Below are 27,278 nucleotides of genomic sequence, written 5' to 3' on the forward strand. Positions count from 1 at the left end.
GAAGGTAAACTTATTTCTTATATTTCTGGATTCTCAGAAGCCCAATAGCATAACCCCAGCATCTGCTCAGCATCAGAAAAGTGCTTCTTGCTGCACCATAAAAAGGGTGGAGGGCATCATACAGTGAAGCAGAACAGTTGTGTGTCAGCTCAGGTCCCTATTTCTCTTCTTATAAAGGCACTGCACTATCCAAAAATGAAGTAAAGAAATTATCTCCCTACTGTGCCCACCTATAGGACTGGTGAAAGATATTTGATGACTTGCCATAGGATCATCCAATTTCTATCCATCATAACCTGAGATTTTTACTTTTTCATCATCCCAGGCCACTGTTTTATCTAAGATATTGAATAGTCTTCTTAGTAGCCAGACTTTTCTGCACCATAGCTTGTTGCTTCCAGCTCAGCCTCCCAAGGAGACATGGAGCTTATATCTTCTCATCTCTCAGAATCACTTTTCTTTTGGGCCCAAGGGCTTTAAATTTAGGCTTTTCCAATAGCTGAGAGGAAGTTTAGAGATAAACTTGGGGACTTTGGCTACTTCTTATTATAAAGGAGGAATTTGGGAACCTGAAAGCACATTTCTGTCTTTGTGGTTTAAAAGACTGTATCTTTCTGTGACAGACAAATGGGTTAATGGTTGTAATTAATCAAATAATGCAAGAAGGAAGAAAAGTACTCTCATTTCCTCAGATGGATATTTGGGAATCTGAATTCTCTAGCAATTTTTCTCAGTCCTCAAATGTATCACTTACTATCACTGTGGCAAAATCTGATGTGAAATAAAAACATTCCTGTTTATTTTCTTACAACAGACAAATTACAGCAAAGGGAATATCATAGACTTACTTGAGGTTTGTGATTGCTCAGAAGCCAGGAGCTGGTGGAGACATTAAAAAGGGATTAAAGGCAGTGATTTTTCAAGCTTTCTTTTGGAAAGTGGAATTCTTAGGCATGTGAAATCCTAGATAAAACTCCAATTTATAAACAGATAAAAATGAAGATGTTCTGACTTTGTTGAATGCTGGGGAACCAGTAGTCTCACTTTGTCAATATCCTTCTCCCCAGTTACAGTGAGGCTGCTCTACAGAACCCCTGGACTCCTAGGAACACAATTTGAAAACTACTAATCTAGTTCAACACACCTAGGTAATATTTGAAAACACAAAGTACAGAATTTATTTAAGTTAGGATCTTTTCAGACTGAAAGTTGAAACTCCTACTTTTTAGTACCATATTATTTTATGCTAAGGATGAATTGTGTCCTCTTTGTCTACTACTGTGTAAGAAATGACTCCCAAAATATAGATTTAAAGAATATGGTTATTTGCATGAGTCTTTTGGGGCAGGGCTTAAGTGGAAAGACTTGTTTCTGTTCTGTGATGTCAAAGGTGTCAGCTGGAATAAATTCATGAGATAGGGATGGAATAGCTGGAGGCTACCTTTGCATTTCTTTCTCTTTATATAGTCTCAGGGCCTTTCCATGTGATAACTCTGTCATGATGACCTCAAGCAAGTTGGCCTTCTTTCCTGGAGATTTGAGATTTCAAGAGAAGTTTCCAAAGATCTGGACAGAGCAACAAGGGTTTGAAAACCTAGAAGACAACTATTTCCACATTCTCCTGTCATACAAGGCCACCCCTGACTCAGTGTGGGAGGGACAGTCTGTACATAAGTCTCAATACTGTGAAGTGTAGGTCACTGGGGAGCCATCTTGGATGCTGGCTATATGATTTCCTTGCTTTGGTGTTGCCTTACTAAATAGATTCTGATGTGATTTGATCTTAAATAAGGAAGATCAAAGAAGTTTTTGTAGTTTTGCTTAGGTCACAGTTAGGAGCGCTGTCATGTAGAAGAGTGGTAGACTAGTTCTTAGTTTTCGCAGAAAGCTGATCCAAGACCAAAGAATCTAAGAGCAAAGAATCCTAATTTCAAAGAAGCTAGTTTTAGTTGACTGTAAGCAAGAACTTTCTAACAGCTACCATGAAAGTTGGCTTCCACTTCATGAAGTATTGAGCTTCCCTATAATAAGAGCAGTCTCTCTCATTTCTTCTGCAGTTGAAAGTATCTGATTCTCAGAGAAAGTAATTAGAGAAACCTGCATCTCCTTGAGCTTAGGGATGCTGAAATAATATGTGCATTTCTAAGAATCAAGATTTCATATAAAGCTAATTCTTGTTTGTTTGTCTTTTCTTTTTTCCCCCCTTTTTGGACATTTCCTTCATCTGACTGCCCATCAATATATAGAAGAAATGCTTATTCCTACTCCTATTACTTGTAAGTATTGAGCTGGTGTTAACTTTGCTTCATACCCAATAAGGGAACCTGTAGCATGCATTTCCTGCACCAACCAATTGTCTGTTGGTTTCTTGTATCAACTTCTGTCTAAGTCATCTGTCTCCCTGGAGTTTTTATTTTGTATGGTTGTTTTCCATTTGAAAATTCACTGTCATTGTTCAAGTCTGTTATGTTCCTGTCATCTTAATTTTTTTCTCCTATCCTTGGAGATGTGAAGAATTATTTCTTCTTTGTGAGTGAAATTTCTCAAGTAGGAATCACTGAATTCCAGCAAGAGAGGGACCCAATTCTCCTACAGGACATGTTCTAGTAAGACAAAATCGCAGATCCCAGTAATTTCTGAGTCCATTTGTGTCTACTTGGGAAACAGGTACCTTGAGGGCTCAAAAGTTAGATAGGAATCTACTGGCTGTTTCCATTATTTCAGAAAGATTTCAGGGAAACAGTAGGAATCATTGCTTTAGCTAGATGCAGCCTCATAGGTAACAGAAACATCCAAGATCTTTGCTTTGGGCTGGAATTAATCTGTTTGATATCTAGCATTAGTTATCTCACATTATCAGTACATTTTATTTGGAGTTATAAATGGCTTCTGGTCTATAAATTTTTTTCATTTACTAAATAAAAGTGTTTTATTAGTAAATCAGATCTTTAGAATGTGAGGTCAAAGGAGAAAACTGTGTAATAGATTCTAGATACTGAAAAGTTGAAAAACCGCTGAAGTGTTCCCATATTGCTAATACAATGTGTTTTGCCTTTTTGAAAGTTGAGGATCAGAGGATCCTCATTGCTTCTATAGCAAGCAAAATAGGATTAAAATTCAGAATATCTGACTCCTGGTAAAGTGTGTGTTTCCCACCACACTGTGTCTTACATCACCTCAGAGAAATCCAGCCTTGTGAGAGACCTATGCTTGTCAGTGGTTATTTGCTGATAAATATGCAGCTAGCAAAAGGCTGACCCACTGTCTTCTGCTCAGTTAGGGCCAAGCAATGAGCAGATAAGATGAGGCTACAATCACCATCCTGTTAAAGGGGACCAATGAACTCCCACTATGGACACTGGGAGTTCTAGAGAACTTACTTCATTCAACAAACATGCACTGAATGTACACATTATGTTCCAGACAGTGTGAATGGAGAAATGACTAGGACTCTGAGCCTCATTTTCATGATGCTCAAGCCTATCTGAGAGATCAACATAAAAGTCAAATAACTGAAATGTCAGCTAAGAAGTCCTTGTACATATGATGGTACAAGAGTGCTTATTTGAGTAATTAGCTCTTTAATGTAACAGGAGATAACAATGCATTTAGAGATGCATTCACTCAGTGAAAATCCTTACTGATGGGAACAGTATCTGCAAATATCTGGAGGTTTTTAAAACAATATAATATGTTGTTCCTGTGGTGGAAAAAGAATGGGCTTTAAGAGTCATGCAGTTCTGCATTCAAATCACATCTCTGTCACTTCTTACCCAGCTTTGAGCAAGTTTTCTAAACACTCCGAGTCTCATTTCTCTTACCTCTCACTTGAGAGTAATAGTGCCTAATAGTGCCTAACTCATAAAGTTATCTTGAAGAGGGAGTGAGATAAATTTGTACAGTGCCAGGCACAGTTTACGCTTAAGAAATGTTGGATTTTTTTTCTTCCCCTTTTCAGTAAGGGGTCATGGCATTCATGGTGGCTCTGGGGGCAATTCCAGCCTTCTGGGGCCTCTTCTGGTATCAGTGTCCACCTTATGCATGGGTAGGAACCTTTCATAATCTTTGCACTCCTCACTCCCTTCTTCTGGGAGCCTGTGCCCGAGTCCTGTCTTTGGAAGCTGACTTTAGCTATACACTATGATAGGCATCCTGATGTGTTTACAGATGAGCAGTGTGGAAGTACAGGAGATATATATGCAAATTCTTGTGGTTAAGATACAATGTGATAAGCAAAAGTCTTTCAAAGTCTTTCTGGTGCAAACATTAAGTTCCACATTACAGACCCTAGGCATAAAACTATGACAACACTGGGAGGCAGGAGCATATGGATGAGACACAGAGTCTCCATCATTATGTTCATAATTTTATATTCACCAGCCCCCCCAAACCTATGGGGGTAATATATCATATGCCACTTCAGAGAAGTTCTCTGCAACCCAATATTCTGCCTTCTATAGAGGTGCCTTCGATGGTTAGATTTTTCTCTTGAGTACTATTTTCCCATCCCCAACCTCCAAAAAACACATACCCGAGAAGGTGAACCATCCCCTGGTATTAAAAGGACTGAACAAATAAGTCATGCTGAAATTATCTGAACAGTAGGAGAGAAGGGGAAACTATCAGCACATGCCAAGTACTCTGAACATATATTATCCCAACCTGATAGTCACCAATATCCATATTTAATAGGGTAGGAATTTCTCAGAGAAGATAAGCCATTCTCTTAAAGCCACTCAGCAGCAGAGGGAAGCAAGAAAGAATTACCTTGGAAACAGGGACATGGGGGTGCTAGCTTAGAAAAAAGAAGATGAATAAGACTCTGTATATGTTGGTTGAAAATGTCAATGAAACTACCACGCAAAAAAAATGTCCATGGGACTTTGGAAATGAAAATGTTGAGTTTGGGTGGAAGATAGATATTTGGAAACTTCCCTGAGAATATAGGGTGGATAATAGAAAGACTGGAGAAAGATTAGAGGGAAAATGGAGGAATAAGGACTGAGGTCCAGAAACCATAATTAAAGATTCAGAAGAGAAGCAGAACTGGCAGGCAGATAGGTAGTAGGGGGAAAACTATAAGAACCAAAAAACGGTCACTGCAGAGGAGTTGGTTGGCCATGAGAGATACTACATACAGAGGATGCAGGTGGATGGCTAGGGCACAGCCTTAACATTCAAACATCAGAAATAACTCCTTCAGGTTATAAGGTAAGGGTAAGCCTGCCTGCCTGCCTGGGGTCATAGGGTCTGTCACCTTTTTTCAGCCACTGAACTGCAAAATAAAGGAGAAACATGAGATTGGCCACTTGAATGATCAGAAAGTCTCGGGCACATGTATAGTCAAAGTAAAAGAGCTTGTGAGGAACAAAGAGGCTGGCAACGCTAAAGGTGAGTTTACTACGGAAAGGAAAGTCTGGAGGAATGGTGTTTGGGGCAAGAGAGCAGCCTAGAAGGAGAGGAAAGGCAGGTTTAGTGAAATCATAAGACTGAGAGGCATAGAGATAGAGGAAAAGGATAAGAAGAGAAATAGTGGTGGCCTCTACAACCTCCAGATTTGAAGCCCCATTCCAAATTCTAGTATAGACTGTGAATGAGAGCCTTGCGTCCTTGTCAATTGGTAGGCTATGAACCACCAGCACCCGCATCAGCCAAGAGCTTGTGCCAAGTGCGGTGCCTAGGGTCCCGCTCAGATCTGTTGAATTAGATTGTAATGAGATTCTCTAAAGATTCACGTTCACATTGAAGTTTGAGAAGCATGGACTTAAACAGAGTCCCAGTTGTCCCCTCTATAACATAAAAAAGACACCCTCCTCACAGGTGTTGGGGGCCATGTGGTCCCCCCATAAGCCCCAAAGTCTTCCTCAAAATAGAAAGCCTCCAGCAAACTTCGGTTAACCAATATCTTCAAAGAAACCAGTGTTTACGCACTTAACAAATATTCAGGGAACACCCACTATGTACCAGGTGCTAGGGAAGATTCCAGGGACCTAGGAATTATCACAAATGCAAACTACCACCCATGTGGAGCATTTTAGTGGGGAGGGTAGAAAAAATTTAAAAACATATAATTAAAATACGTAGTATGTTAGGCAATGGAAGAGCTAAGGAAAAATAATAATAAACCACAGGATATAAAGAATGGGAAAGAAGAAAAGTTGAGGAATTTTTATTTCTTCCCAGAGAAGAGACCCTTAATTGAAAGGGTCCATACCCAAGACTAGGGGAATCCCCAAGCATTTTAAGGAACCAGACAGTAACTACCTTTGGCTGTATATCTACTGGACTCTGATTTTGTAGCATAAAAGTAATCATAGACAATATGTGTATGAATGAGTGTGACTGAGTTCCAGTAAAACCCATTTTTAAAAATTCAGGCAGCAGGCCAGATTTGGTCTGCAGGTTATAGTTTGCCAGTCCTTGTCCAAGCCTTCTCTGAGTATGGAGAAAATGAAGCTCAAGATTCCTCCTGCTTTATTTATTTATTTATTTTGGGGGGTACTGGGGATAGAACTCAGGACCTTGTCATTGCAAGGCATGCACGGTGCCGCTGAGCTAAATCCCCAGCTCCTCCTGCTTTATTAAGCTCCTACTACCTGCTGTATTCTCTACTTGGTGCTGGAGATACAAAGATCACTATTCTAGGTGTACAGTGCCTATCAGATCGTTTTCACCTGGAACAATCATGGAACCATTCTGAGCCTCAGTTCCTTCATCTGCAAAATGGAGCTAACAATAGCGGCTTTCCAGAATGTTGGTGAGGGTTAATGAGAGGGTGTATATGTAAGGTGGCCGGCACACAAGTATTTTACAAATAAATGCTGTTATTCCTCACATTCTGGGCTGACAGAAATGCCTCTTGAGGGATCCTTTTTGCCTTTCTGTGGTAAAGCAGCTCCCAAAACTTCTCTTGTTCAGTGTTTGCCTCTTTACAGGATGCTAAGAGCTGGCGCGTGTCCACAAATTAATTTACCTCAAGGTGTGTGATGGGCACAGTAATTGTTTTCAACAGAGACATTTTAGTGTAGTGGTTCTTAGAAAAGCACTAAGAGTTTACCAACTGTTCTGGCAGAGAGAGAGAGAGAAGGAGAGAGAAACAGGGTTGGGTAGAGAGCACATTCCTGCTTCCCTTAACCTTAAACAAATGCCTTGTGCAAGCGCCACGGAGGTGGGAAACAGGAACCCAGGCTGATCTGTCTGTACTCAATCCACTCTGTGGGACTCCTGTGCTGTTCCTACGTACTTCTTATCCCCACTCACCACAATTCAGCAAATTCAAATTCTACCCCTTTCTTCGAGGTCTAGATCAAACACTGCCTCCTATAGGAAATCTTCCCTGCTTCTCACCACCTGGAGAAATCCCCTTTCTCCGACCTCTCACTGTATTTACTTTGTATCCTGGGCAGGAATGGGTGTATTTTAAGGTTTCCTCTTCTTCATGAGGATGCTCTCTGCAGTATCCCTAACAAACACAGTGATTAGACTCTAATTCAATAAACATACGTGGAAAGAATGAAGGAATGAGATCAAATTGAGGCATAACAGCCACAGCTGACAGGGAGGTGCTCTTTTCTTAAAAAGAAAGAAAGAAAAAAACAGGCATCAATTTTTAGATGGTTCCAGACTGCATGCCTTCCTTACTTCTGTAACTTCAAAGGACTTTATGCTTCTGTTTTTGCATCCTTGTGACCTGGACAAGGTACTTAATTTTTGTCTAAGTCTCTGTTTCCTAATATGTAAAGTGAAGATTAAAAATGTGGGCCTTACAGAAGTTGTACAAAGATTCAGTGGGCATAAGATTTGTGAAACACCTGTTGAATAGTAGAACCTCAAACAAAAAGCAAACTGCCTCCTTTCCCCAAATGCGCGCGCCTAGTCACATCCTCAGCTGTTGCAAATCACATATCATTACCTCACTGTATTTAAAGAAGATTTTAACTGATTTTATCAAGAGACACTCAAAGATCATTTTCTGTAATTTATCAGCCACTTTGAGTAAAAAAAATGAAGAAAAACTAGGAACAGAAGAAAACCATTTCAAGATGATAAATATCAACTACCAAAAGCTGACAGCAAACACGTTGGCAAGCAAACATCTATGACACCATCCTGTAGTCAGGACGGAGGCGGTGCTGTCACTGTTACTGCTCCACCAAGGGGAGGGCGTTAGTGAAACTTCTGATAACTGGGCCCCAACCTCAGATCGTGTGTCTTTGAATATGTATTTTAATAAGCATCTCAGATTATTATTTTGCGTGCTGTCTTTGAGAAAATTCTCCTGACATTTTCTCATCACTCTGGTGTTTCTGGCCCTTTCACAGTATGGCTCCTTGGTCTCTACAAGATGCTCTTCCTTGCGTGCCTATCTCCCTTTCTGTGCCTAGAAAATTGTAATAGCTTTTTAAAAGGGAGCATTGCTCTCTTACTTTGGTGGCCTCCCCAGTTTCCACAGAACCTATGAATAGTACTGAGCTTGTATCTTTATTGTTGTATCCATCTCCCAGTCATTCATCCATTAACTAATTCATGGAGACTTCTCAGATTGCACTACCCTGAGAATGTTTGCAGGCCTGTTCCTTTATGAACAAGGACCACGCACTGTTTATCTTTCATGTCTCAGCAAGAAACTCAGTATCCAGACCAAATCAGGCATCGTATTATTGTGTTAATTGGATGACTGAATATACGTGGGTGGGTGGGTGTAGTTGATACCCTTCCAGTTTGTTTTATCTCTTACTGAGTTATAATATTCCATTCTCCAGAAGTTAGTAATATTCATTTTCATTTATTTTGGCATATAGTGATGGTGGGCTTTCAGATCACCTATTTTGTAGTTTTAAATTGGCTTCAGATTTAGAAACGTATTTGTACTTGCATGTCACAATTATAAATGTGTAAAATTAATGAATGCTGTCACAACAAGATAGATACAAATGTTCTGGGCTATATCATGTGTACAGATAGATTTGGATAAGGATGGTGACTGAAGGGTGCTTTATCGTTTATTCTATTGGATTAGAGTCTAAACACATTAGTCAGGAATACCAAACAGAGAAAAATCTATAAGTCACAGGCTTTGTCACCTTAAACAGGGAAAATACAAATGACAGTTGCTTCTGCAAACATCACAAAAGATGTTTATCCTTCAATGGTAAGTTTATGCCTCAGCTGAAGTTTTGATACCAACCAGATATGAATGATGCCTGGAGGCTTAGAAAGTCTGAATAAATGTGTCTACTCTACAGGTGCATTTGAACTTTATTTTTAAAATGTGAAAAAAAAAAGAGAAAGAGAGAAGGGAGATTCTCTGCTGATGGAGCGTAGCTGAAATGTAGTGAGAGAAAACATTCTCAGGAGAACGCTTGGATGTGTTACTCAGATCCCCTCTCAGGAAGGAAGGACTGAACTCCCCCAGCACTGCTGCCGGCAGACAGCTCGGGATGAACAGCCCCCCTTCAAGACTCAGCGAAGCTTTTCTAGTAACCAGTGACACGGGAATGCAAGTCGCCCAGGATCCAAAACTTTTCCCGGGGCTGATTTAATCCACTGCTACAGATGCACCAGCCTTCAATTTGTCCTTCTGTCTGCTCTTTCCCCTTCCCTTCCTGTTTTATTTTTTTCTCTCACAGGTAAAACTCCCCCAATACTCTTCTTACCCAGCAGTCTCTCTGCCTCCCCCGCCCCCTCTGATGGTTAGGGAACCCAACCTGGGACATTGCCATCAGCCTTTCTTCAGTGTGATCACTGGACAAAAGTGGGTTGGAGTATGTTATGTAGTCTCCACCGGACACAGGCTCTTCACTGCCTAAGGGTACTTTGCATGCCAAACAATTAGGGCCATTGCTTTGTTGGTTTACTTCCTTGAACAATCATTTACTTATAGGCGTTTTCTTCCCATGGTACTTATGCTGGGCATGAAGACCATGGAGATCTTCTTATAGAGCTCCTACCTGGGAGAGCTTAAGTGAGTTTTTATCACAGAGAAAAACTTTCTTCTGAGACAGCCATGAGAAAGAGCCAGGGTCTGAAGGGCCCAGCCACAGTGTCACTTAATGTCTCCAAGGTGGAAGTGGGTTTATTTCTGAAACACCGCCTTCAGCAAGCATCCCTAAAGTGGGGCTGATATTTTTCAGGTAGGATTGTGGCAAAGAGAGGATTCTGAGATACAAAACCTGAAAAATGCCTCTCTAAGTGTTTCAACATATGCTTTTAATGGAAGGAAGTGCTTTAGTTAAGCCCTGCAATGTTGATGATGATAATAATGATTATATCTTGCTGTATAGAGTGCTTTATCTCTTCCGGAGTGCTTTCCCACTTACTCTCTAGTTGTCTGGTTAGACTTGGAGGTATTTAGCAAGATGTTATTAGATAGATGATAGTGCTAGGCGGAAAAAAGCCCTGGGCATTCTAACTCCACAGTTTTAGCAAAGTCATTTAACTCCATCTCAACTTTAGTTTCTCATCTGTAAAATGGGAGTCATAGCACTGACATTCTAGAACCATTTAAATGGCATTTTCTCTCCATCATAAGTACTTACTGAGCAATTCCTTTTTGCTAAATACTGAGGTAGGTTTTGGAGTCTTTAGTAAGAAATAACTCTGTCTCCAGGTGCTCACAGCTTAAAGGAACATGGGAATGCCAACAAACATTATAAAGTAAAATTATATATGCATAAAAGGGAAACATTGAAGACATGACAAATTGGAAGAACCTTATAATTCTGCTTTGATACAGTATCTTATGGGTTAAAGGGAAGCATTTACCTACTTTTCTCCTTGGCCACACTGTCTTAAAACACATAGAGAAGGGCACATTTTTGTGTTTCGTGACTAGTTTGGCTAGTTTTATAGTAGGAAAAAATTGAAAAGTAGAAGAAAAAGAATGGAGTAGAGAGGGAAAGAAAAGGGCAGGAGGAAGTCTGAATCCCAGCTCCACTACTTAGTCATGAATCTGATACCTTCTGAATTTTAGTTTTTCTATCAGATGGAGATAATAGCATTCAACTTATTGAGCTATCTTAAGACATTAAGTAATATAGTACGTATAGAGGATTTAGCATTCATGAATAATGGAGCTAGATATGTCAGAAAGAAAGATTAATTGTAGGGCCCAGGGTTTGTCTCAGTGGTTCTACCACCTGCCTCACAAGTGCCTCTCAGTTCGATCCCTAGTACCAAAAAAAAAAAAAAAAAAAGATTAATTGTAAAAACTAGATGTGAGATAAATGGAAGATTATATTAAATAAAATAAAGCACAGTGATTGTGTGTGATGGTTCTTAAACTCTATAAACTTTCCTCTGAGCAAATGGAGATAGGCAGCCATTCCTGCTGATACCAACAAGAGAGATCAGAGACAATGTTTCTGGCTAGAACAAGAGTAGACATTGTCATTTTTACCCAGAAGACATTGTGAATCTGTGGGCAAAAAGAGGGCTGGGTTGAAAATAGGAGGGCTACAATGGCTATTTCCAAATGTAAGTGTTGAAGGAGGGGCTTGTTTTTTGTTATGTGACTGCCAAACCATCCTTTTAAAAGAAGTCCTCAGAATTGTATAGGATTGTCATGCTATTCCAAAGTGTGTCATATTGGACATATCATCTCCTTCCTGAAAAAAGAGTTCAGATGTATTACCATATACTGAGGAAGGGCAGTCAGGTAGGGAGAGGACCACAAGCCACAGTCTAGAAAGAAAAGTTGGAGAACTGATCTGGCTGGTCTGGAGTGGTGCCTACACACTGTAAAATTCCCTGTGTTATACTTATCTGAAGCCATGGTTGAGAATCATTCATCTAGGACAGCTTGAGAACCCAGGCTCATCAATAAGAGCAGCAAAATGGCTTTATCTGGCCAATTAACTCACAAAGTAAACTGAGAATTTGGTCCTGTAGAATCTTCAAATATACCCAGTTGTGATTATGAGTATATATCTATATCTATATCTATATCTATCTATCTATCTATCTATCTATCTATATATATATATATATTTTTTTTTTTGTACTGGGGATTGAACTCGGAACCACTGAGCTAAATCCCCAGCCAGGAATGTGAGTTTTTAGGGATGCTATTTGATGGCATAATTTCCATTTTAGCTATTGAGATGGACAATCCTTACCCTGTTCATTAATATGGAGAAGACATTTAATGAATGGCAAAAATGCTTGAGGCACATATTTAAACAGTCTGTAATTTTTTACAGTGATCATTCCTCATAGTGGTTTTGGTGCCACTAAGGAAGAAAGGCCCCTTGGCCATGATTAATCTTCTGAGAAATATTTGTTCAGGAACCTCTCTTCATCATTAAGACCTCAAGTAGCCCCATACTTCTGCTGATGAAATCGCCTTAACAAAGTTTTTTTAAAATTGGCTGAGCAGCTTTACAGAGCAATTTTTCTTCCCAGTGGCTTTGAACCACTGTGCAGAACATTCTAAGTGAGAATTGGTGGGTAAGTTACAACCACCCACATTTTAAAGTAGAGTAATGGAAAGCTTGATTAGATCAAAATCCTGTTTTTAATGGAGATTTGACTTTTGTAAAGAATGAAAATGTGGCTTTATTAAAGCTATAAACCAAATTGTGCCTCATGACTCAAGAAGTCTTGTTTTGTTTTGGAAAACACCTTAGCAGCATTGCACAGTTTTAGAAATGGAAAGGGGCTAAGAGAGTCTTTATTTTATTTTATTCTTCCTTCCTCTTGCCGTTTATCATTTGGGCATCTACTGGATGAGAAGACAATTTGGTAAAAAATCTAACCTCAAATCTAGTGTAGGATTTCATACTATTCTTTTTCCTTATCTTTCCTTCATATAAAAAAATTACCATGAAAATGTGAGGCATACAGTGTTTTCAGGAGACCCATGTCTGACCCAGTGTGTCTGCCCTGAATGTATAGTGTGTGGGTGCTCACCTGTCATCTGGACCAGAGGCAATGTGCTCAATAAAGTTTAATTCTGGCCGGGTGGGGTGATGCATGCCTATAATGTCAGCTACTCAGAAGGCTGAGGCAGGAGAGTAGAGAATTTGAGGCCAGCCTAAGCAAGTTAGCAAGCTCTTGTCTCAAAATAAAATTTTTTCATTGAGTTTATCAGTATGTTTTACGTGCACAATACAGTTACATTCATCATTGGGAACTTGTACCTTCTTTACCTGATGTATCTTGGTTCTTATTTTTTCCCCATTCCCCTGCCTTCCCTTCAACCCCTCCACCCCTCCCTCTTTACAAAGACTTTATATCCATCAAAATACATTCTTTAAAGAGTGACTTAGAGTGTTTCTCAGTGGTAGATGACTTGCCTAGTAGGTGTGAGGCTCTAAGTTCAATCCTCAGTGCTACAAAACCAAAACAAAAAAAAACTAAAACATGTACTTGTGAAATTTTATTTCCTATTTCTTAAAGGGTATTTTATAATGTTTTTGGTATGGTTTGGATTGGTAAGGAAAACAATTAATACCCAATACCTGAAAAAATATTGTTGAAAGAGCATGGACTGGATTTGGGTTCAAAATCTGGACTTCAATTTTGCACTTTCTAACCTAACTGCTCTGTGCCTATTTCCTTATCTGTATATTGGTGACAGTGATACTAAATTTAAAAGGTTGCTATGATAATTTATCAGGAAAACTTAAGATAGTGTAATGCATACACAGCATCTTACTCTTTCTTTAATTAATTTTACTCTTAGATTTGTCTTTTAGACTGATGCATTAAAATCTGTACTTATTAATAGGGTGTCACGTGATGTTTCAATGTGATTATGTAATGTTTAAATAAGTTTAAACATGTCTGTTACCTGAGGAATTAATAAAGAAAATATGGTCCATATGCAGCATCTCGTTCTGTCCTGGACACCATAGGTATGTAATATATTGTATGTATTATTATTGTATTTTTTTATTACTATGCCTACCTATGTTTTAAAAGTTTCAAAGTACTTTCACATAGGTAGCACATAAAATCTTTGAGTTCATCCAGTGAGAAAATGTCATTTTAAATTTAAGGAAAGGAAAGGTTCATTAAATTGCCCTATATGTACAGGCTATATGAAGAAAGAAATCCATGAAAAAGAAATAAGTCCTAATTTCTACTACCATATTCTTTTTTTCTCTCTCTCTCATTGAGTTTATTGGTACATTTTAGGTATACAGTACAGTTACATTCATCACTGGGATCTTGTACCTTTACATGACAGTTCTTGGTTCTCATTTTTTCCCTTGTCCCTGCCCTCCCTTCACCCACTCCTACTCTCCCCATTTACAAAAACTTTTATTTCCATTTTTTCATTTTCTCATATTTTATTCTTTTCCCTTATTACCTTTCCCCTACCCTTCCCACTTTCCCTACACCTTTAGTCCTTTTCTTCCTATTTCACATTGTCAATTATATCATTAGGATCTTATGTATGATTATAGTTTTTCACACCAGAAAAACTATTTGGTATTTACACATGTGTGACTTCTTTATTTCACTTAGGAGTATATCTTCAATATGTATCCATTTTCCTATGAATGACTCTAATTTATCATTCTTTATGGCTGAGTAGTATTTCATTTTAAAGAAAAACCACATCTTCTTTATCCAGTTTCCAACTGATGGGCAAATGGGCTGTTTCCAAGTTTTAGCTATTACAAACTGTGCTGCTATAAACATAGGTGCACATATATCACTGTGATATGATTCTTTTAATTCTTTTAGAAAAATACCCAGCAGAGTGATGGCTAGGTCTGGTGACTTGAGAGATGACTGTTACAAAGATTCTGAAAGGGGATACTTATTTTACGTGACAGCAAAGCTCATGATAAGAGTTACACCCTTTGCGCTCCAGAGAGGTATTTTACAGGCCTGAATCCAGGTGGAATGCATCCTGAATAACATCCAAAGTTGTCCCTGACCTGAAAGTGCCCCAAATTATAATAGGAAAAGCAAGAGACAAACAAATAAACCAGTAACAACTACATCATTTCTTTAAATGCAGGTGTACACTCATTGTGTAAATTGGACAGAGATAAAACAGAAGCAAGAGCATTTATCTTTTTATAATTAATATGACATTTATAGTCTGCATTGGAGAAATAAGGACAAAGAAAGAGAGAACAGGGGTTGAGATTGTTTTGTAAATAGACCTCTTGAGTCCTATTTTTAAGTTTATTGGGTAGAATTTTGTCTCAACACAATCTTGTTTTTAATTCTTATAAAAAGTGTGTCATGGAGAGATTTTATTCAAATTCAGCTAACCTAGACAGAGAGAAATAACTGTTTTTATAAGTAGCTGGATGGCTAATATATTTAAGATGATAATAAGTTTCAGGTAACATTCTAGGCAGTAGATGTTTGGAATTTGCCCCCATCCCCTTTCTGAAAAGCAAATGTGCAATGGCATTTCAGCTTCCTATAAAAAACCCTGCTATGTTTTGACTGGGCCTGCTTTGAATCTGCAGATCAATTTGGTAAGAATTGACTTCTTAGCAATATTAAGACTTGTAGTCTCAGAGCACCATACGTTTTGTTTATTTGTTTTGTTTTGTTTTTTCCTTGATTTTTTTCACTAGCTTTTATAGTTTTTGTTGTGTAAGTTATTTACATGCTTTGGTGCATTTATACCAAAATGTTCTTTTCTTTCTGCCCTTGGAAAATGGTAGTTGCCAGGTGTGGTGGTGCATTCCTGCAAGCCCAGCACTCAGGGCTGAGGCAGGGGAATTACCAAAAGTCTGAGTCCAGCCTAGGCTACATAGGGAATACAAGGCCAGCCTGGACTACATAGTGATGAACCCTGTCTCTCAAAAAAAAAAAAAAAAGTGCTAGTGATATTAAAAATTTGTGTTTTAATTGCTCATATAAAAATGATGATTTTGGGCCGGGGATTTAGTTCAGTGGTTCCACAGCCTGCTTCGCAAGTGTAGGGTCCCAAGTTCAATCCCCAGTACCCCCCCAAAAAAAAGATGATCTTTTTTTAAAAAAAAGTACATGAAACTTTAAAAGACAAAGAAAGAGACGTCTTAAGTAGAGAAGTAATAACTTACTTCACATAAAAAGTGCTGTCACATCAAAGATAGGTTTAGCTAGCCCCAGCCAAGTGCTTACAAAGTGCGCCCAACCTAAGTCCCCATCTGTCCTTCCTTCTCATATTCTGCATTGCTATAAAAGTTAGGCTCCTCTCAATGAATGGTTCCCAGGACTGGAAACTGTGCGCTGGTTAGATGTCAAGCTCTGGCCTTGGCAAACCTGCGTGTGGATTTTGGCTCTCTCTCTCTCCCTACATTCTATGAAGTGGAGATAACACAAGATAAGGCTGTACTTTGGCTAGAGCCCATGGTCTGGCACTTACTAGCAAATGCTTGATAATCCTCGGCCGTTCTCACTCTTGCTTTTGTTGTTGCTCCTACAAGAAAGAAGTTGCTAGGGAAGCCTAAAGAACTTTCTAACAATGCTGATCTAACAATACAACTGGCAAACTATGAAGTGGGGAGTCTCCCATTACAGGAAAATAGACCCCCCAGATCTAGGATGGCACAGTGAAAGTCAGGCATTCCCCAAGAGTGGGGGCTGTGTACCCTTGACCCACAGACACAAAGAACTTGAGGTCATAGGCAGAAATAGTATTCCTGAAAAACAAATACAGACCAGACTTATCTTTCCATCAGCTGCAGTTTATGATTGCACATTAAATTCAATTGCTTTCTTTAGGAGGCTGGTATTGGGACCCGTTGTCTCTCACCCAGTGCCATCCATTCTAGCTTTCCCCAGGAGTGCAGACAGACCAGCCGCCTTCCTAGTGTACGCTAATTAATTTATCTCATGCTTGTGATTTTATGGTGCTTAAGTGCTGGAGCATTTCTGTTTATTCTTCTCCCTGCAAAGCACCTCACAACGCATAAAGACCATGAATCTCCATTGCGAACGCCGTCGTCTTAGGCTGGAAAACAGCCCGCTGGCTGCCTGGTGTCTTGCTGGCACTGCTTCTTATAGCCAAAGTAACACATCCATTAATTTATCCTTAATGACATTTTGACATTCCAATCAGTTTATCAGATGTTCCTTTTGCAAGACTTCTCCCGCATGGCTGGGCCAGGGTGCCAGGCCACTCTTGATGCATAATGCATGAGACCAGTGCATTGCTCAGTACCTTTGATAGACAGACACGTCTGCTACTCTAAGACTGAATGTTCCTAATAGCCCTGGCTCCAGAGTACCTGCACTGATGCCTTAAGAGCCACCTTATTCTGTGTTTCCAGTGTGCTGTGCTTGGGGGAAGTTTTGCAAATGACAGGGACCAGGCTTAGAAATATGAACACAACAGTGCTCTCTGGGGTGCGGGCGAGTAAGGTGTATCAGCTCCCCTGCCAGAGGGCTTAGAGAAGCTTGAATTCTACTAATTCAAGCAAACCTATGACAAAGCTAACATCTTGAATTTCATTATTACTCTGCTACTGCTTCGAAATAATGACCACAAAGATACCCTGATAGCAATAATGGATGTCAAAGAAGAAAGGGAAATTACCCTTAATGTCTTCAATCTAACAGATGCAGTCCACACACAAATATACTTCCTCACAGTGTAATCACAATGTAGACATAGTTTTAGTTTCTAGTTTTTAAATGTATGTAATCTGACTAGCATTTTCCATGTTGTTACATCGTTTTCATTTTTAATGGCACTCCATCATTTTAATAGTTGCATAATATTCCATCCAGGCACTGTGATTTACTGAGTTGGTTCCCTATTGTTAGGCATTTACAAGGGTATAACTGATTGTTTGCTATTAAAGCGAAGCAACAGTGAAGGGTAAGGGAAAGCAGGCTCTACATGCTGAAGATCTGTGCTCAAATTCCACCTGTTCCTTTACTTGTTTAGAATAAACTCTTCTAGGCCTCAAATTTCTCATCTAATAAAAAAGAAACATCCACCACCTTGTGATGGTATTCTGAAGATTAAAGCTCTTTTTAAGGTACTAACCTTGTGGTAGTAGCTCCAAAATGATAAACTGCTACATTTATATGTATGTATATACAAGTAGTAGGGGGTAATTCTGCATCCCCACTTCTGGAACATGTAGCAATCTTGTGGCACTAGGGCTTGTACTTAGGGCCTCAAACATGCAAATACTGTACTACTGAACTGTATTCCCAGCCTTTTTTTTTCTTTTTTCTATTTTATTTTGTATTATGAGTCTCACTAAATTTCCCAGTCTGTCTTCAAACTTGTAATCCTCCTGACTCAGCCTCTGGAGACCTGCAATTATAAGCCTGTACCACCACACCTAGCTCTAGAAATATTTTTTGTCATGGCAGGGAGAAGGAAGAGCTCTTGGTGTCTAGACAGTAGGACTGAGGATGCTACTAAATATACTGCTGTGTACCATTCAGCCCCCCAAGATACACAGAACAAAGAATTATCTGGTTCAAACTATTAGCAGTTTCAAGGTTGAAAACTCTTACAATATACAAACCTGTAGTTTCTAGCATTACTGGCATGATATATGCATATTTCCCTTTTAATGTTTATTTCCTTAGGATAAAGTCCCATAAAATGGTAATCTTGGATTAAAGAGTATATTAGTCTAAACCCATTGTCAGTTTTAGGAGTTGTATGTATGGTGAGTAGGAGGGTGGAAATGAGGTTTCAGGTCACTGAAGGTGAAAAGACAGCAGATAAATAGTCTGTGTGGCTTTTTTTGGGGGGGAGGGGGATAAGTATGATGCTCTCCAGATCAGTAATTGTCTAAGTAGAGTGCCCAGCATCTCCTAGAAATTTGGAAATGCAAATTTTTTAGCCTTACCTTATATTTCTCAGATCAGAAACTGAGGATGTAGGCAAGTTATCCTCTGTTTTAACAAGCCATTATGGCAGTTCTGATATGTGCTGTAGTTGGCGTATCGTTGCCATACACCATCTTCAGAAGAAAGCCGTCTTGCAGAATAGCAAGAAGGATTGATTCAAGTGCAGCTATTCTGTACTGAATGAGATGATGAGTGTTGAGCATAAATCACAGGGAGGTTCAAATATGGAACTGAAGAGCAACAAAGAAACTTAAATTGTCACTGACTTATTCATTCATTTATCCAATAAACCATGTTATTTATTCAACAAATGAACAATATTCCTTTATTCAATAAATAATATTTATTTATTCATAAAATATCGTTCCAAGTACTGACCTAAGTGCATCATACATATTAACTAATATATGTTATGTACTTCTCCTTATAGGGAGAAGCTACCTTTCTAGAAGGAGCTGCCTGTAGGGGGTAGTGAGTCCCTGGTAGTGGGGTTGGGCAGTCTGTGGCTGGAAATCTCCTGGTTGAGGTCTCTTAGCTTGTGGGAAAAGGATTGGAGAAACCCAGTGACCTTTATAGTTCAGGTCATCCAAGATTCTATAACTCATACCGACCTGAAACCAAGGATCCCAGCACCGCTGGAAGAAGAACACCCACTCAGGTCTCTGGTTCAGCTCATGGTCATGTGATTGGGGTATGGATGGAGGAAGTAGGTGGGGAGCACAGAGAGAAGAACTGTAGTTACCTTGATTCCCTGGAGTGCTTCTTGCAAGGAAAATACCAAGCACAAAGGTTTAATAAAAATTAAGCCAAAGAATTGCAAACATGTACTAATAAAAACTAAAAGAAGAAGTTCAAACGTGAGGAAAGGGAAAACAATAACTAGCACCCATTGAGTGTCTTTATATGCCAAAAACCACGTTAGAGAATTATAATTCATTATTTCTAATCATTGCAGTAACTCTGGACTAGGGCATATCAAATTCTGTTTTACAAATGAGTAAATTGAGTCTCATAGTCTCATAAAAATGGAGACTTGTTCATGATTACACAGCTTAATCCAAGGCCAAAGTCAATGGTATTTTCACAGCACCCAGAAAAAAAAAAAAGTCTAGCTTATTAGTCCAGAGCTCTGGCCTGAAAACATTCAGAAAACTCCCACTGTCAGAACCATCAATTCTGCTCTCATTTTTCTATGAAGTATCCATTCCTGTCTCATTACCCATTATTTAACAAATACATATAGAGTTTACTTGATAAGTATCCTGGTGTAGATACTTTAGTATATAAATAGGTATCTGTCAAAGCATTAAAAGCATTCACTATAGTCATCTCTATTTGACAGATGAGGGAAGTGAGTTATAGAGACTGAGAAACTGCTCAAGACCACATAGCTAATGAATGGTGGAACCTGCTTCTTCAGCCAGACTGTCTGGCTCAAGTGACCATGCTGTTCCCACTAACCTCTGCTTCAGGCAGCTGGGCCTTCAAATCATCATGAGATTTTCTTCTTTTGTTGTTACTTCTGTAATTTTCTTTTTTTGGGGGTGGTACTTGGGTTTGAACTCAGGACCTTGTGCTTGTGAGGCAGGCAGAGGAAACACTGAGCTAAATCCCAGGCCTGTAATTTTCAGTATAGAGCATGCACAGAGAATCTCCAAACTAGGGAGATGGGAGCAGGACAAACAACCAAAGCCGCACGCCAGAGTTGGTACCCAACAGAGGCAATGAATATCCCAGCTGGATGCTCAGAGGGTGGGAATGTGAGCATTCTGGCTGCAGGTGTCTGTGCGTGTGTGTCTGTAAGTATGTGTTTGCCTGCCGGGAAAGGAAGTCAACTGAGAAAGCTTTGGGAAAAGAGTAAGATACGTTTTGAGTCTTTAACTGAGCCTGACATAACAGGGAACCTTAGAGAACATATAAAAAGGTTGACTTCTTGGGTTGGAATCCTAGTTCTTCCTCTGAAAGCCTGGGTGACTCTGGAAATCACTTCAACTCTCTCTGCCTATTTCGTCTGTAAAATGATGGTGGTACCACTGCTGAGCTTGTAGTTATTTCAGTTGAAGAATTTTTAGTAAAATGTTTGTAAAAACCTTGAATAGTGCCTGCAATAAAGTATATACCATATAATTTTTCTTAAATTGAAATAAATTTATGATTTATTGTTTTATTATGATTATATTGGTTTCCTCAGGCTGCTAGAACAGAGCACCACAAATTGGGTGACTTAAAACAACTAAAACTTATTCTTTCACATTCCAGAGGCTAGAAGTCCAAAATAAGTTCTGGAAGGGAAGGTTATGTTTCCTTTGGGACTCTGAGTAGGATCCTTTACAGCTTTCTAGCATCTGGTGGTGGCCATCAATCCTGGGTATTCTTGGCTTACAACTACATTATTCCAATTTCTGTTTTTGGAAAAACATGGCTTTCTACCCATATATCTCTGTCCAAATCTCCCTCTTCTTGTATGAACACAGTCAGAATGGATCTGGGCCTATCTTAATAAGCTCATCTGCAAAGACCCTATTTCCAAATAAGGCTACATTGACAGGTACCAGGTTTAGGACTTCGTAACATCAACATCTTTTTGCAGAGTACTGGTCGGGAGGCACACAGTTCAACCCATAGCATTCATGTAAAGAGCCTCAGTTCTTTCTGTGGTCCTTAATGGCAACTCTGTGAGATATTTGGAGGTAGGGAACTAGGACTCATGTTTTTTACCCTCTGGTTTTCTAGTCTCACTAATGCAATCTGATAAGTATTCTTCACCAATTCAGTCCAGCTGATTAATAGGTCCATCTACATCTGTGCTTCTCTGACAATGGCGCTCAGAATGGGCTGGAGTTTCTGATTCAGTGAGCCAGGGATGTGGCCCCTGATGTCTCAGTGGTAAAACATTTCCAGATAAAGCTGATGTTGCTTGTCTAGGAACCACAACAAAAGAACTGCTGTTCTACATTAGTTGAATTCAAGCTTGCTTGTACATTGCAGTCACCTGGAGAGCTTCAAAAAGTCTAGATGCCCAAGGTGCACCTCAGGCCAATCAAGTAAGAGTCTCATCCCACATGATCTGTGTATGCGTGGTTCCATAATACATCAACAAGGCTTTGGAAGAAAACCATTCTTCGAAGTATCTACCTAAATAGTAATGTCATTATTAACATGGCTGTGTGTTACATTTAAAAGATTGTTATCCCAGAGCATTTGTTGAGTGCTTACTGTGTGCATACTATGGATGTGGTGCTTTTCTATTTCAGTACCCTTTAGTTCTCATGACCATCCTGAAGGGAAATATTACCTTAAGCTGTGTTCATTAGACAGAAGGAAACTGACACACCAAAGGATGAGTAACTTGGGAAACCTCACCCAGCTAGTCTGACACAGCCAGGTTTTGATGCCAGTGTGTTAACTACTATGTTGTCCTGTGTCCTGATATTAGGGAAAGTACTGTGGTATCCTTTAAACCCAGCACACACCCATGTCTGCATCACACTATGGACTCTGATGTGATGTAGCCCGGCCTCTGCCTCAATTACAGACATTCTGAATCAGTGGGGTTTGGGTTAATGAGATTTTGCTGCAACACTAAGGAACTAGGGTCATACGTGCCATACATGGAATGTGCACTCCTAATTTCATCTCCGGATGAGAGGTGAGAGGAATGTTGGAACAGGTGTCCTGAGCTGGCGGGCAGAAAGCAGAGAAGGGGTCCTGGGGCTTCCATCCATGTGCTGTGTACCTTGGCTAAGCATTTCCTTGTCCAGGCCTCAGTTTCTTCTGTAAAATGAGAGAAAATGCAGTTCCCTTCCCAATATGGTACATAAGTGTAGAGAGAGATACAGCGGTGTCAGCACAGAGCATGCTAACTACAAAGTTTACAGTGCCTGCTTGTAATAGGAACGGGGCTGCAGGTGTGTGTTTTCTGTGCTTCAAATGCAATGTGACCTCTCTGTGTCTTGAGCATCTGAGGCTTTTTTTTCTGTTGTTGATACATAAGTCTGATATATATTTTATATTTTTTGAAATTGTTATTGTAGTGTATTACAGTAGATATTAATAAAGAAAATATAAAAGCCATTCTATGAAAAAAAATAATTTTCCCAACAAAAATTAGTAGAGAATAGCAATGGTAAATACACTGTGTATCACAATTTTAAAAGAATTATATTTACTTTTTTTAAAAGTAGGAAAATTTATTGGGAACTAGGAATAGGGAATATGAATAGCTCCTGCGAGACAGGCAGGGTCCCAGATGGATTGTCCAAGAATTTATTTGCAATTGCTAATCTCTCAGCTCTTTTTTATAGTAATACGATACCTTTTTGTGTAAAACATTTTAATTATTAACAAAGTATCTCACACTTGGTTTAATTTTGAACAATTTCTTCCCATTTAACAATATCATTCTTTTTTTTCTCATTGAGTTTATTGGTGCATTTTAGGTATACAGTACAGTTACATTCATCATTGGGATCTTGTACCTTTACATGACAGGTCTTGCTTCTCATTTTTTCCCCTTGTCTCTGCCCTCCCTTCACACCTCTACATTCCCTATTTACAAAGACTTTGCTCCCATTTTTTCATTTTCTCATAATTTTTCTTTTCCCTTATTTCCTTTCCCCTACCCTTCCCACTTCCCCTACACCTTTAGCCCTTTTCTTCCTATTTCACATTGTCAATTATACCATTAGGATCTTATGTACAATTATAGTTTTTCACACCAGAGAAACTATTCTCAAAGAAGTAAAAGCATCAAGTAAATATATGAAAAAAATGTTCCACATCACTGGTCATTTGAGAGATGCAGATGAAAACAACACTGAGATTCCACCTCACCCCACAAAGAATGGCTGCTATCAAGAAATCAACCAATAACAAATGTTGGTGGGGTTTGGGGGAGAAAGGAACCCTTCTCCATTTTTGGTGGGAGTGCAGACTGGTGCAACCACTATGAAAATCAATATGGAGATACCTCAAAGAACTGGGATTAAAGGTTCCATTTGACCCAGCCATCATTCTGCTGGGTATCCAAAAGAATTAAAAGCATCATACCATAGTGATATATGAGCATCCATGTTTATAGCAGCACAGCTTGTAATAGCTAAAACTTGGAAAAATCCCATTTGCCCATCAGTTGGAGACTGGATAAAGAAGATGTGGTTCTTCTATGAAATGGAATACTACTCAGCCATAAAGAATGAGAAATTAGAGTCATTCACAGAGAAATGGATGCATATTGAGGATATACTCAAGTGAAATAAATAAGTCACACATGTAAATACTGAATAGTTTCACAATATCATTCTTTTTGGTCCTTATTTACACTTTCAGTTTCTCACACCAGAGAGACAATGTGATATTTACACATATTGTTTGATTTATTTCACTTAAGAGTATGGTCTCAAGGTGTATCCATTTACCTAGAAATGTCTCAAGTTATCCTTTATGGCTGAATAGTACTCCCTTGGGTTTTTTTAAAAATCTTTTTTATCCATTCATCAGTTGATGGGCATTTTGGTTATTTCCAATATTTAGCTATTACAAAATGTGCCACTATAAACATGGGTGCACATATACTGCTGTAGTATTATGCTTTTAATTCTTTGGGGAAGATAACCCGCAGGGGAGTAGCTGGTGCAACTGCTGTGGAAATAAGTGTGGAGATTCCTGAAATGACTAGGATTAGAGGTCCCAGGGTACAAGTCTTTGTGGTTTCCCAGAAAGTCATCCAGAGCTGCCAATGAAGGATGAGCCAGAGGAAGGGTCTTATGAAAAGAAAAATGCCTGATCAATATCTCTCCAGGAGAATGGGCATAGATGTTCACATCCAGGGAAAACCCTTAGGTGGAACCAAGAGTCCTGCTAATTGACTTGTTCCTCTTCCTCCCATCCCAGGACAAATTCAGGGGTTTTAAAGAATCTCAGTACTGGAATCCCCCATTTCCTTTTTTCCAAGTAGTTTCCATGCGTCCTCTTGTAGCGTGATTCCACCACCCCTCAGAGCCCTACATTCCCCTCCCTTGAGGCAGTCTACCTGCCACTGTCCCCTGTAAAGAGTGATGCTCAGCATAAATCACAGGACTCAGAGTCTATCGTGGTCATGTGTTCTGCTGCCTGTCCCTGGCTCAGCTAACAAGCACAGGTCAAATAGACCTCTCAGCAATCCACTGGAGGGAAGTGTGCCGAGAGCTGTGGTTATGTCACATCGTGCCCACCTGTCAGAAGCAGTAAACTGCGGCTTGTTATGTCTTAAAACATTCTTCAGCTCTGGAAATGTCCCTGTAGAGAAATAAATGGGTTTATGCATGCTCTCTTTTTACCGGCTTTTGGTACCCCCTGCTGGTGAAACAGTGTGACCCGATTGACAAGGACCTCAGAACAACTAAGAAATAATTACAAGTTAAGAAAGTCATAAGTACTCAAGTCATGAAGGCTCTGAGGATTCCAGGAATTAGAGGACCAACCCATAAGTTACATAACTATTTTATAAGTGTTTTTCAATATTCTGTAGCTATTGATGCTCTGTGGGAGTGGGGGTTGTAGAATGTCTGACTTCTATGCGTATCCCATTAATTCTGCAAACATTTGAAGAAGGAAATTTTGAGTTATCAGCCACAAATATTCCTAGGTACCTATATCCTGGGGCACAAACTGGTTTCATGCAAGGTTTTCGTTCTTCCCTTGTGCATGGGTTATAATTTGTGTTTGGAGTCCGATAATGATATCTGACACTTCAGATCACAGACTTTTAAATATAAATTTGTGTAACAAATTTATTGACCACTGGCTACGAGCCAGACACTCAGCAAAAAATTGGAGTAGGTGCAAGGAGTCAAAAGCCTTTCTCTCAAGAGATCTTTGCTCTTGTGGGTGAGAGAGTTGAATCACTACAATACAAATGGGCAAGTGCTTAGCTGACAGGATAACTAAACTCTACCTGATCTTCCTGTCAGGGTTCAAGCCACGTATTATCTCTCTTATAACTCTAAATATTCTTCTTGGTATTCATCAACTTAGTGATTTTAATTTCTGCTTTTACCTGTCTAATGTCTTTGTTGTCAGTCTCTGGCCTCCATGATGGTCAAGAAGATATGGTCTTCTTACATTTAGCAGAGGCTGATACTACCCTTGCTCAATAAATGTTTGTTCAATGAATAAGTCAGCCAAGAGCAGAAGTTATAATTCTATTAGAGGAGCACTGGGATGCCTCAAAGGACATGTAACATTTGAATGACACTGAGCCTTGAAGAATGAAGAGAAAGTAGCTAATGGAGAAGAATGAGTACATATTAAGGAATACAGAGTACTGAGAATTAGGGGGTGGGGTGGAATGGAAAGCGATAGTTGTTTCCAAGTTGTGTCAAAGATAAGACTAAGCTGAAGCCTGGACTTAGTTTGGGGTATTATATGGCCTCTTAACAGGTTTGGATATTTCCCTCTCCTGAGGAAAAAAAAAGGGTGGGGATGGTAAATAAAACTTTTTGATAATAGAATAAATATCTATTTTCCTGGGATACTGAGAACATTTTTGATACTTAAATTTTGAGCTTTGAGTTTGCATTTTATTTTCTTCTACATCTCCTCCAGTTCTGTCTTGTAGCTGTATATACCTACTACCAAAACACTTATGAAACAACATCATCAACATGAACATACAGTACTTGTCAGCCATGGACTAAATACTGAGGATGTTGCTATAGTTTAAGGGGGGCGACCATCAATGGTGGTATCAGGATATGCTGTAAACCTTTGAGAGGCAGGGCCTCCTCAGAGGGGATTTGGAGGCCTTGCTCCATACCCTTGTGTTTCATTAGCTCATAAACTACATAATTTGTTCTTCCATGGGGTCACATGATGTGATTCCCTTGCCAGAGGCCCAAATTAATGCAGGCACCAAATACAAGGCTAGACCCTTAGAACCATAAGCCAAAATGAGTATTTCTCCTCATAAGTTAATTGCTTTCATTATAATATCGCAAAGCTGACTAATATAGATGTCATATATCTAGTATTAACAACTAAGCTCTCTAATTTTTAACTATATTTTGGAGAGGCTCTATTTTTCATTTTTATAATACAGCTATTCAGAGCTACCCAAATATGTCTAGAAAAGGCCATTTTTCACAGAAGCAGTGAGGTTTTTTTTTTCTTTCTTTTTTTTTGGGTTTTTTTTTTTTTTTTTTTTTTTTTTTTTTTTTAGTATTCCTTTGGAAGTGAACAATTTGTGCCTAAGACAACTCTTTCTGTGTTCTTTTACTCAGAACAGAATGAGATTGGCTAGAATTTCTTCCCCAAAGGAAATATCAAAGCCTCTGATAAATAAGCATTTATAGTTTCAAAGTTAATTCTCTTATCGAATTTCCTTTTATATCCTACTGGGGCAATGTGAGCACAGCTAGGATAGAGGCAAAAAATCTGCTGTATATCTTTTCAAATTTACGATTAAGAAGGTCACATATACATTTTTAAACATACTCCTTTTTGATAATAAATGAAGAATAAAA

The 27,278-nt window shown here is 39.1% G+C and overlaps 1 protein-coding gene across 8 annotated transcripts in view; it reads left to right on the forward strand.

The window, feature by feature from the left end:
* The window catches only part of Ptprt (protein tyrosine phosphatase receptor type T), an 810,280-nt gene that overhangs the window by 643,786 nt on the left and 139,216 nt on the right, over positions 1 to 27,278 (forward strand). For 5 of the 8 annotated variants that reach the window (XM_033767165.1, XM_010631417.3, XM_033767166.1 and 2 more), the window contains one exon: positions 2,247 to 2,276. The exons of the other annotated variants lie outside the window; for them this stretch is intronic. In XM_033767165.1, coding sequence (XP_033623056.1) covers positions 2,247 to 2,276 — 30 coding nt within the window. The remainder of the gene's footprint in view (positions 1 to 2,246; positions 2,277 to 27,278) is intronic. 8 annotated transcript variants of the gene reach the window in all.

This window comes from Fukomys damarensis, unplaced genomic scaffold, assembly GCF_012274545.1.
Source record: "Fukomys damarensis isolate Sample0158 unplaced genomic scaffold, DMR_v1.0_HiC HiC_scaffold_22, whole genome shotgun sequence".
NCBI classification, from domain to species: Eukaryota; Metazoa; Chordata; class Mammalia; order Rodentia; family Bathyergidae; genus Fukomys; species Fukomys damarensis.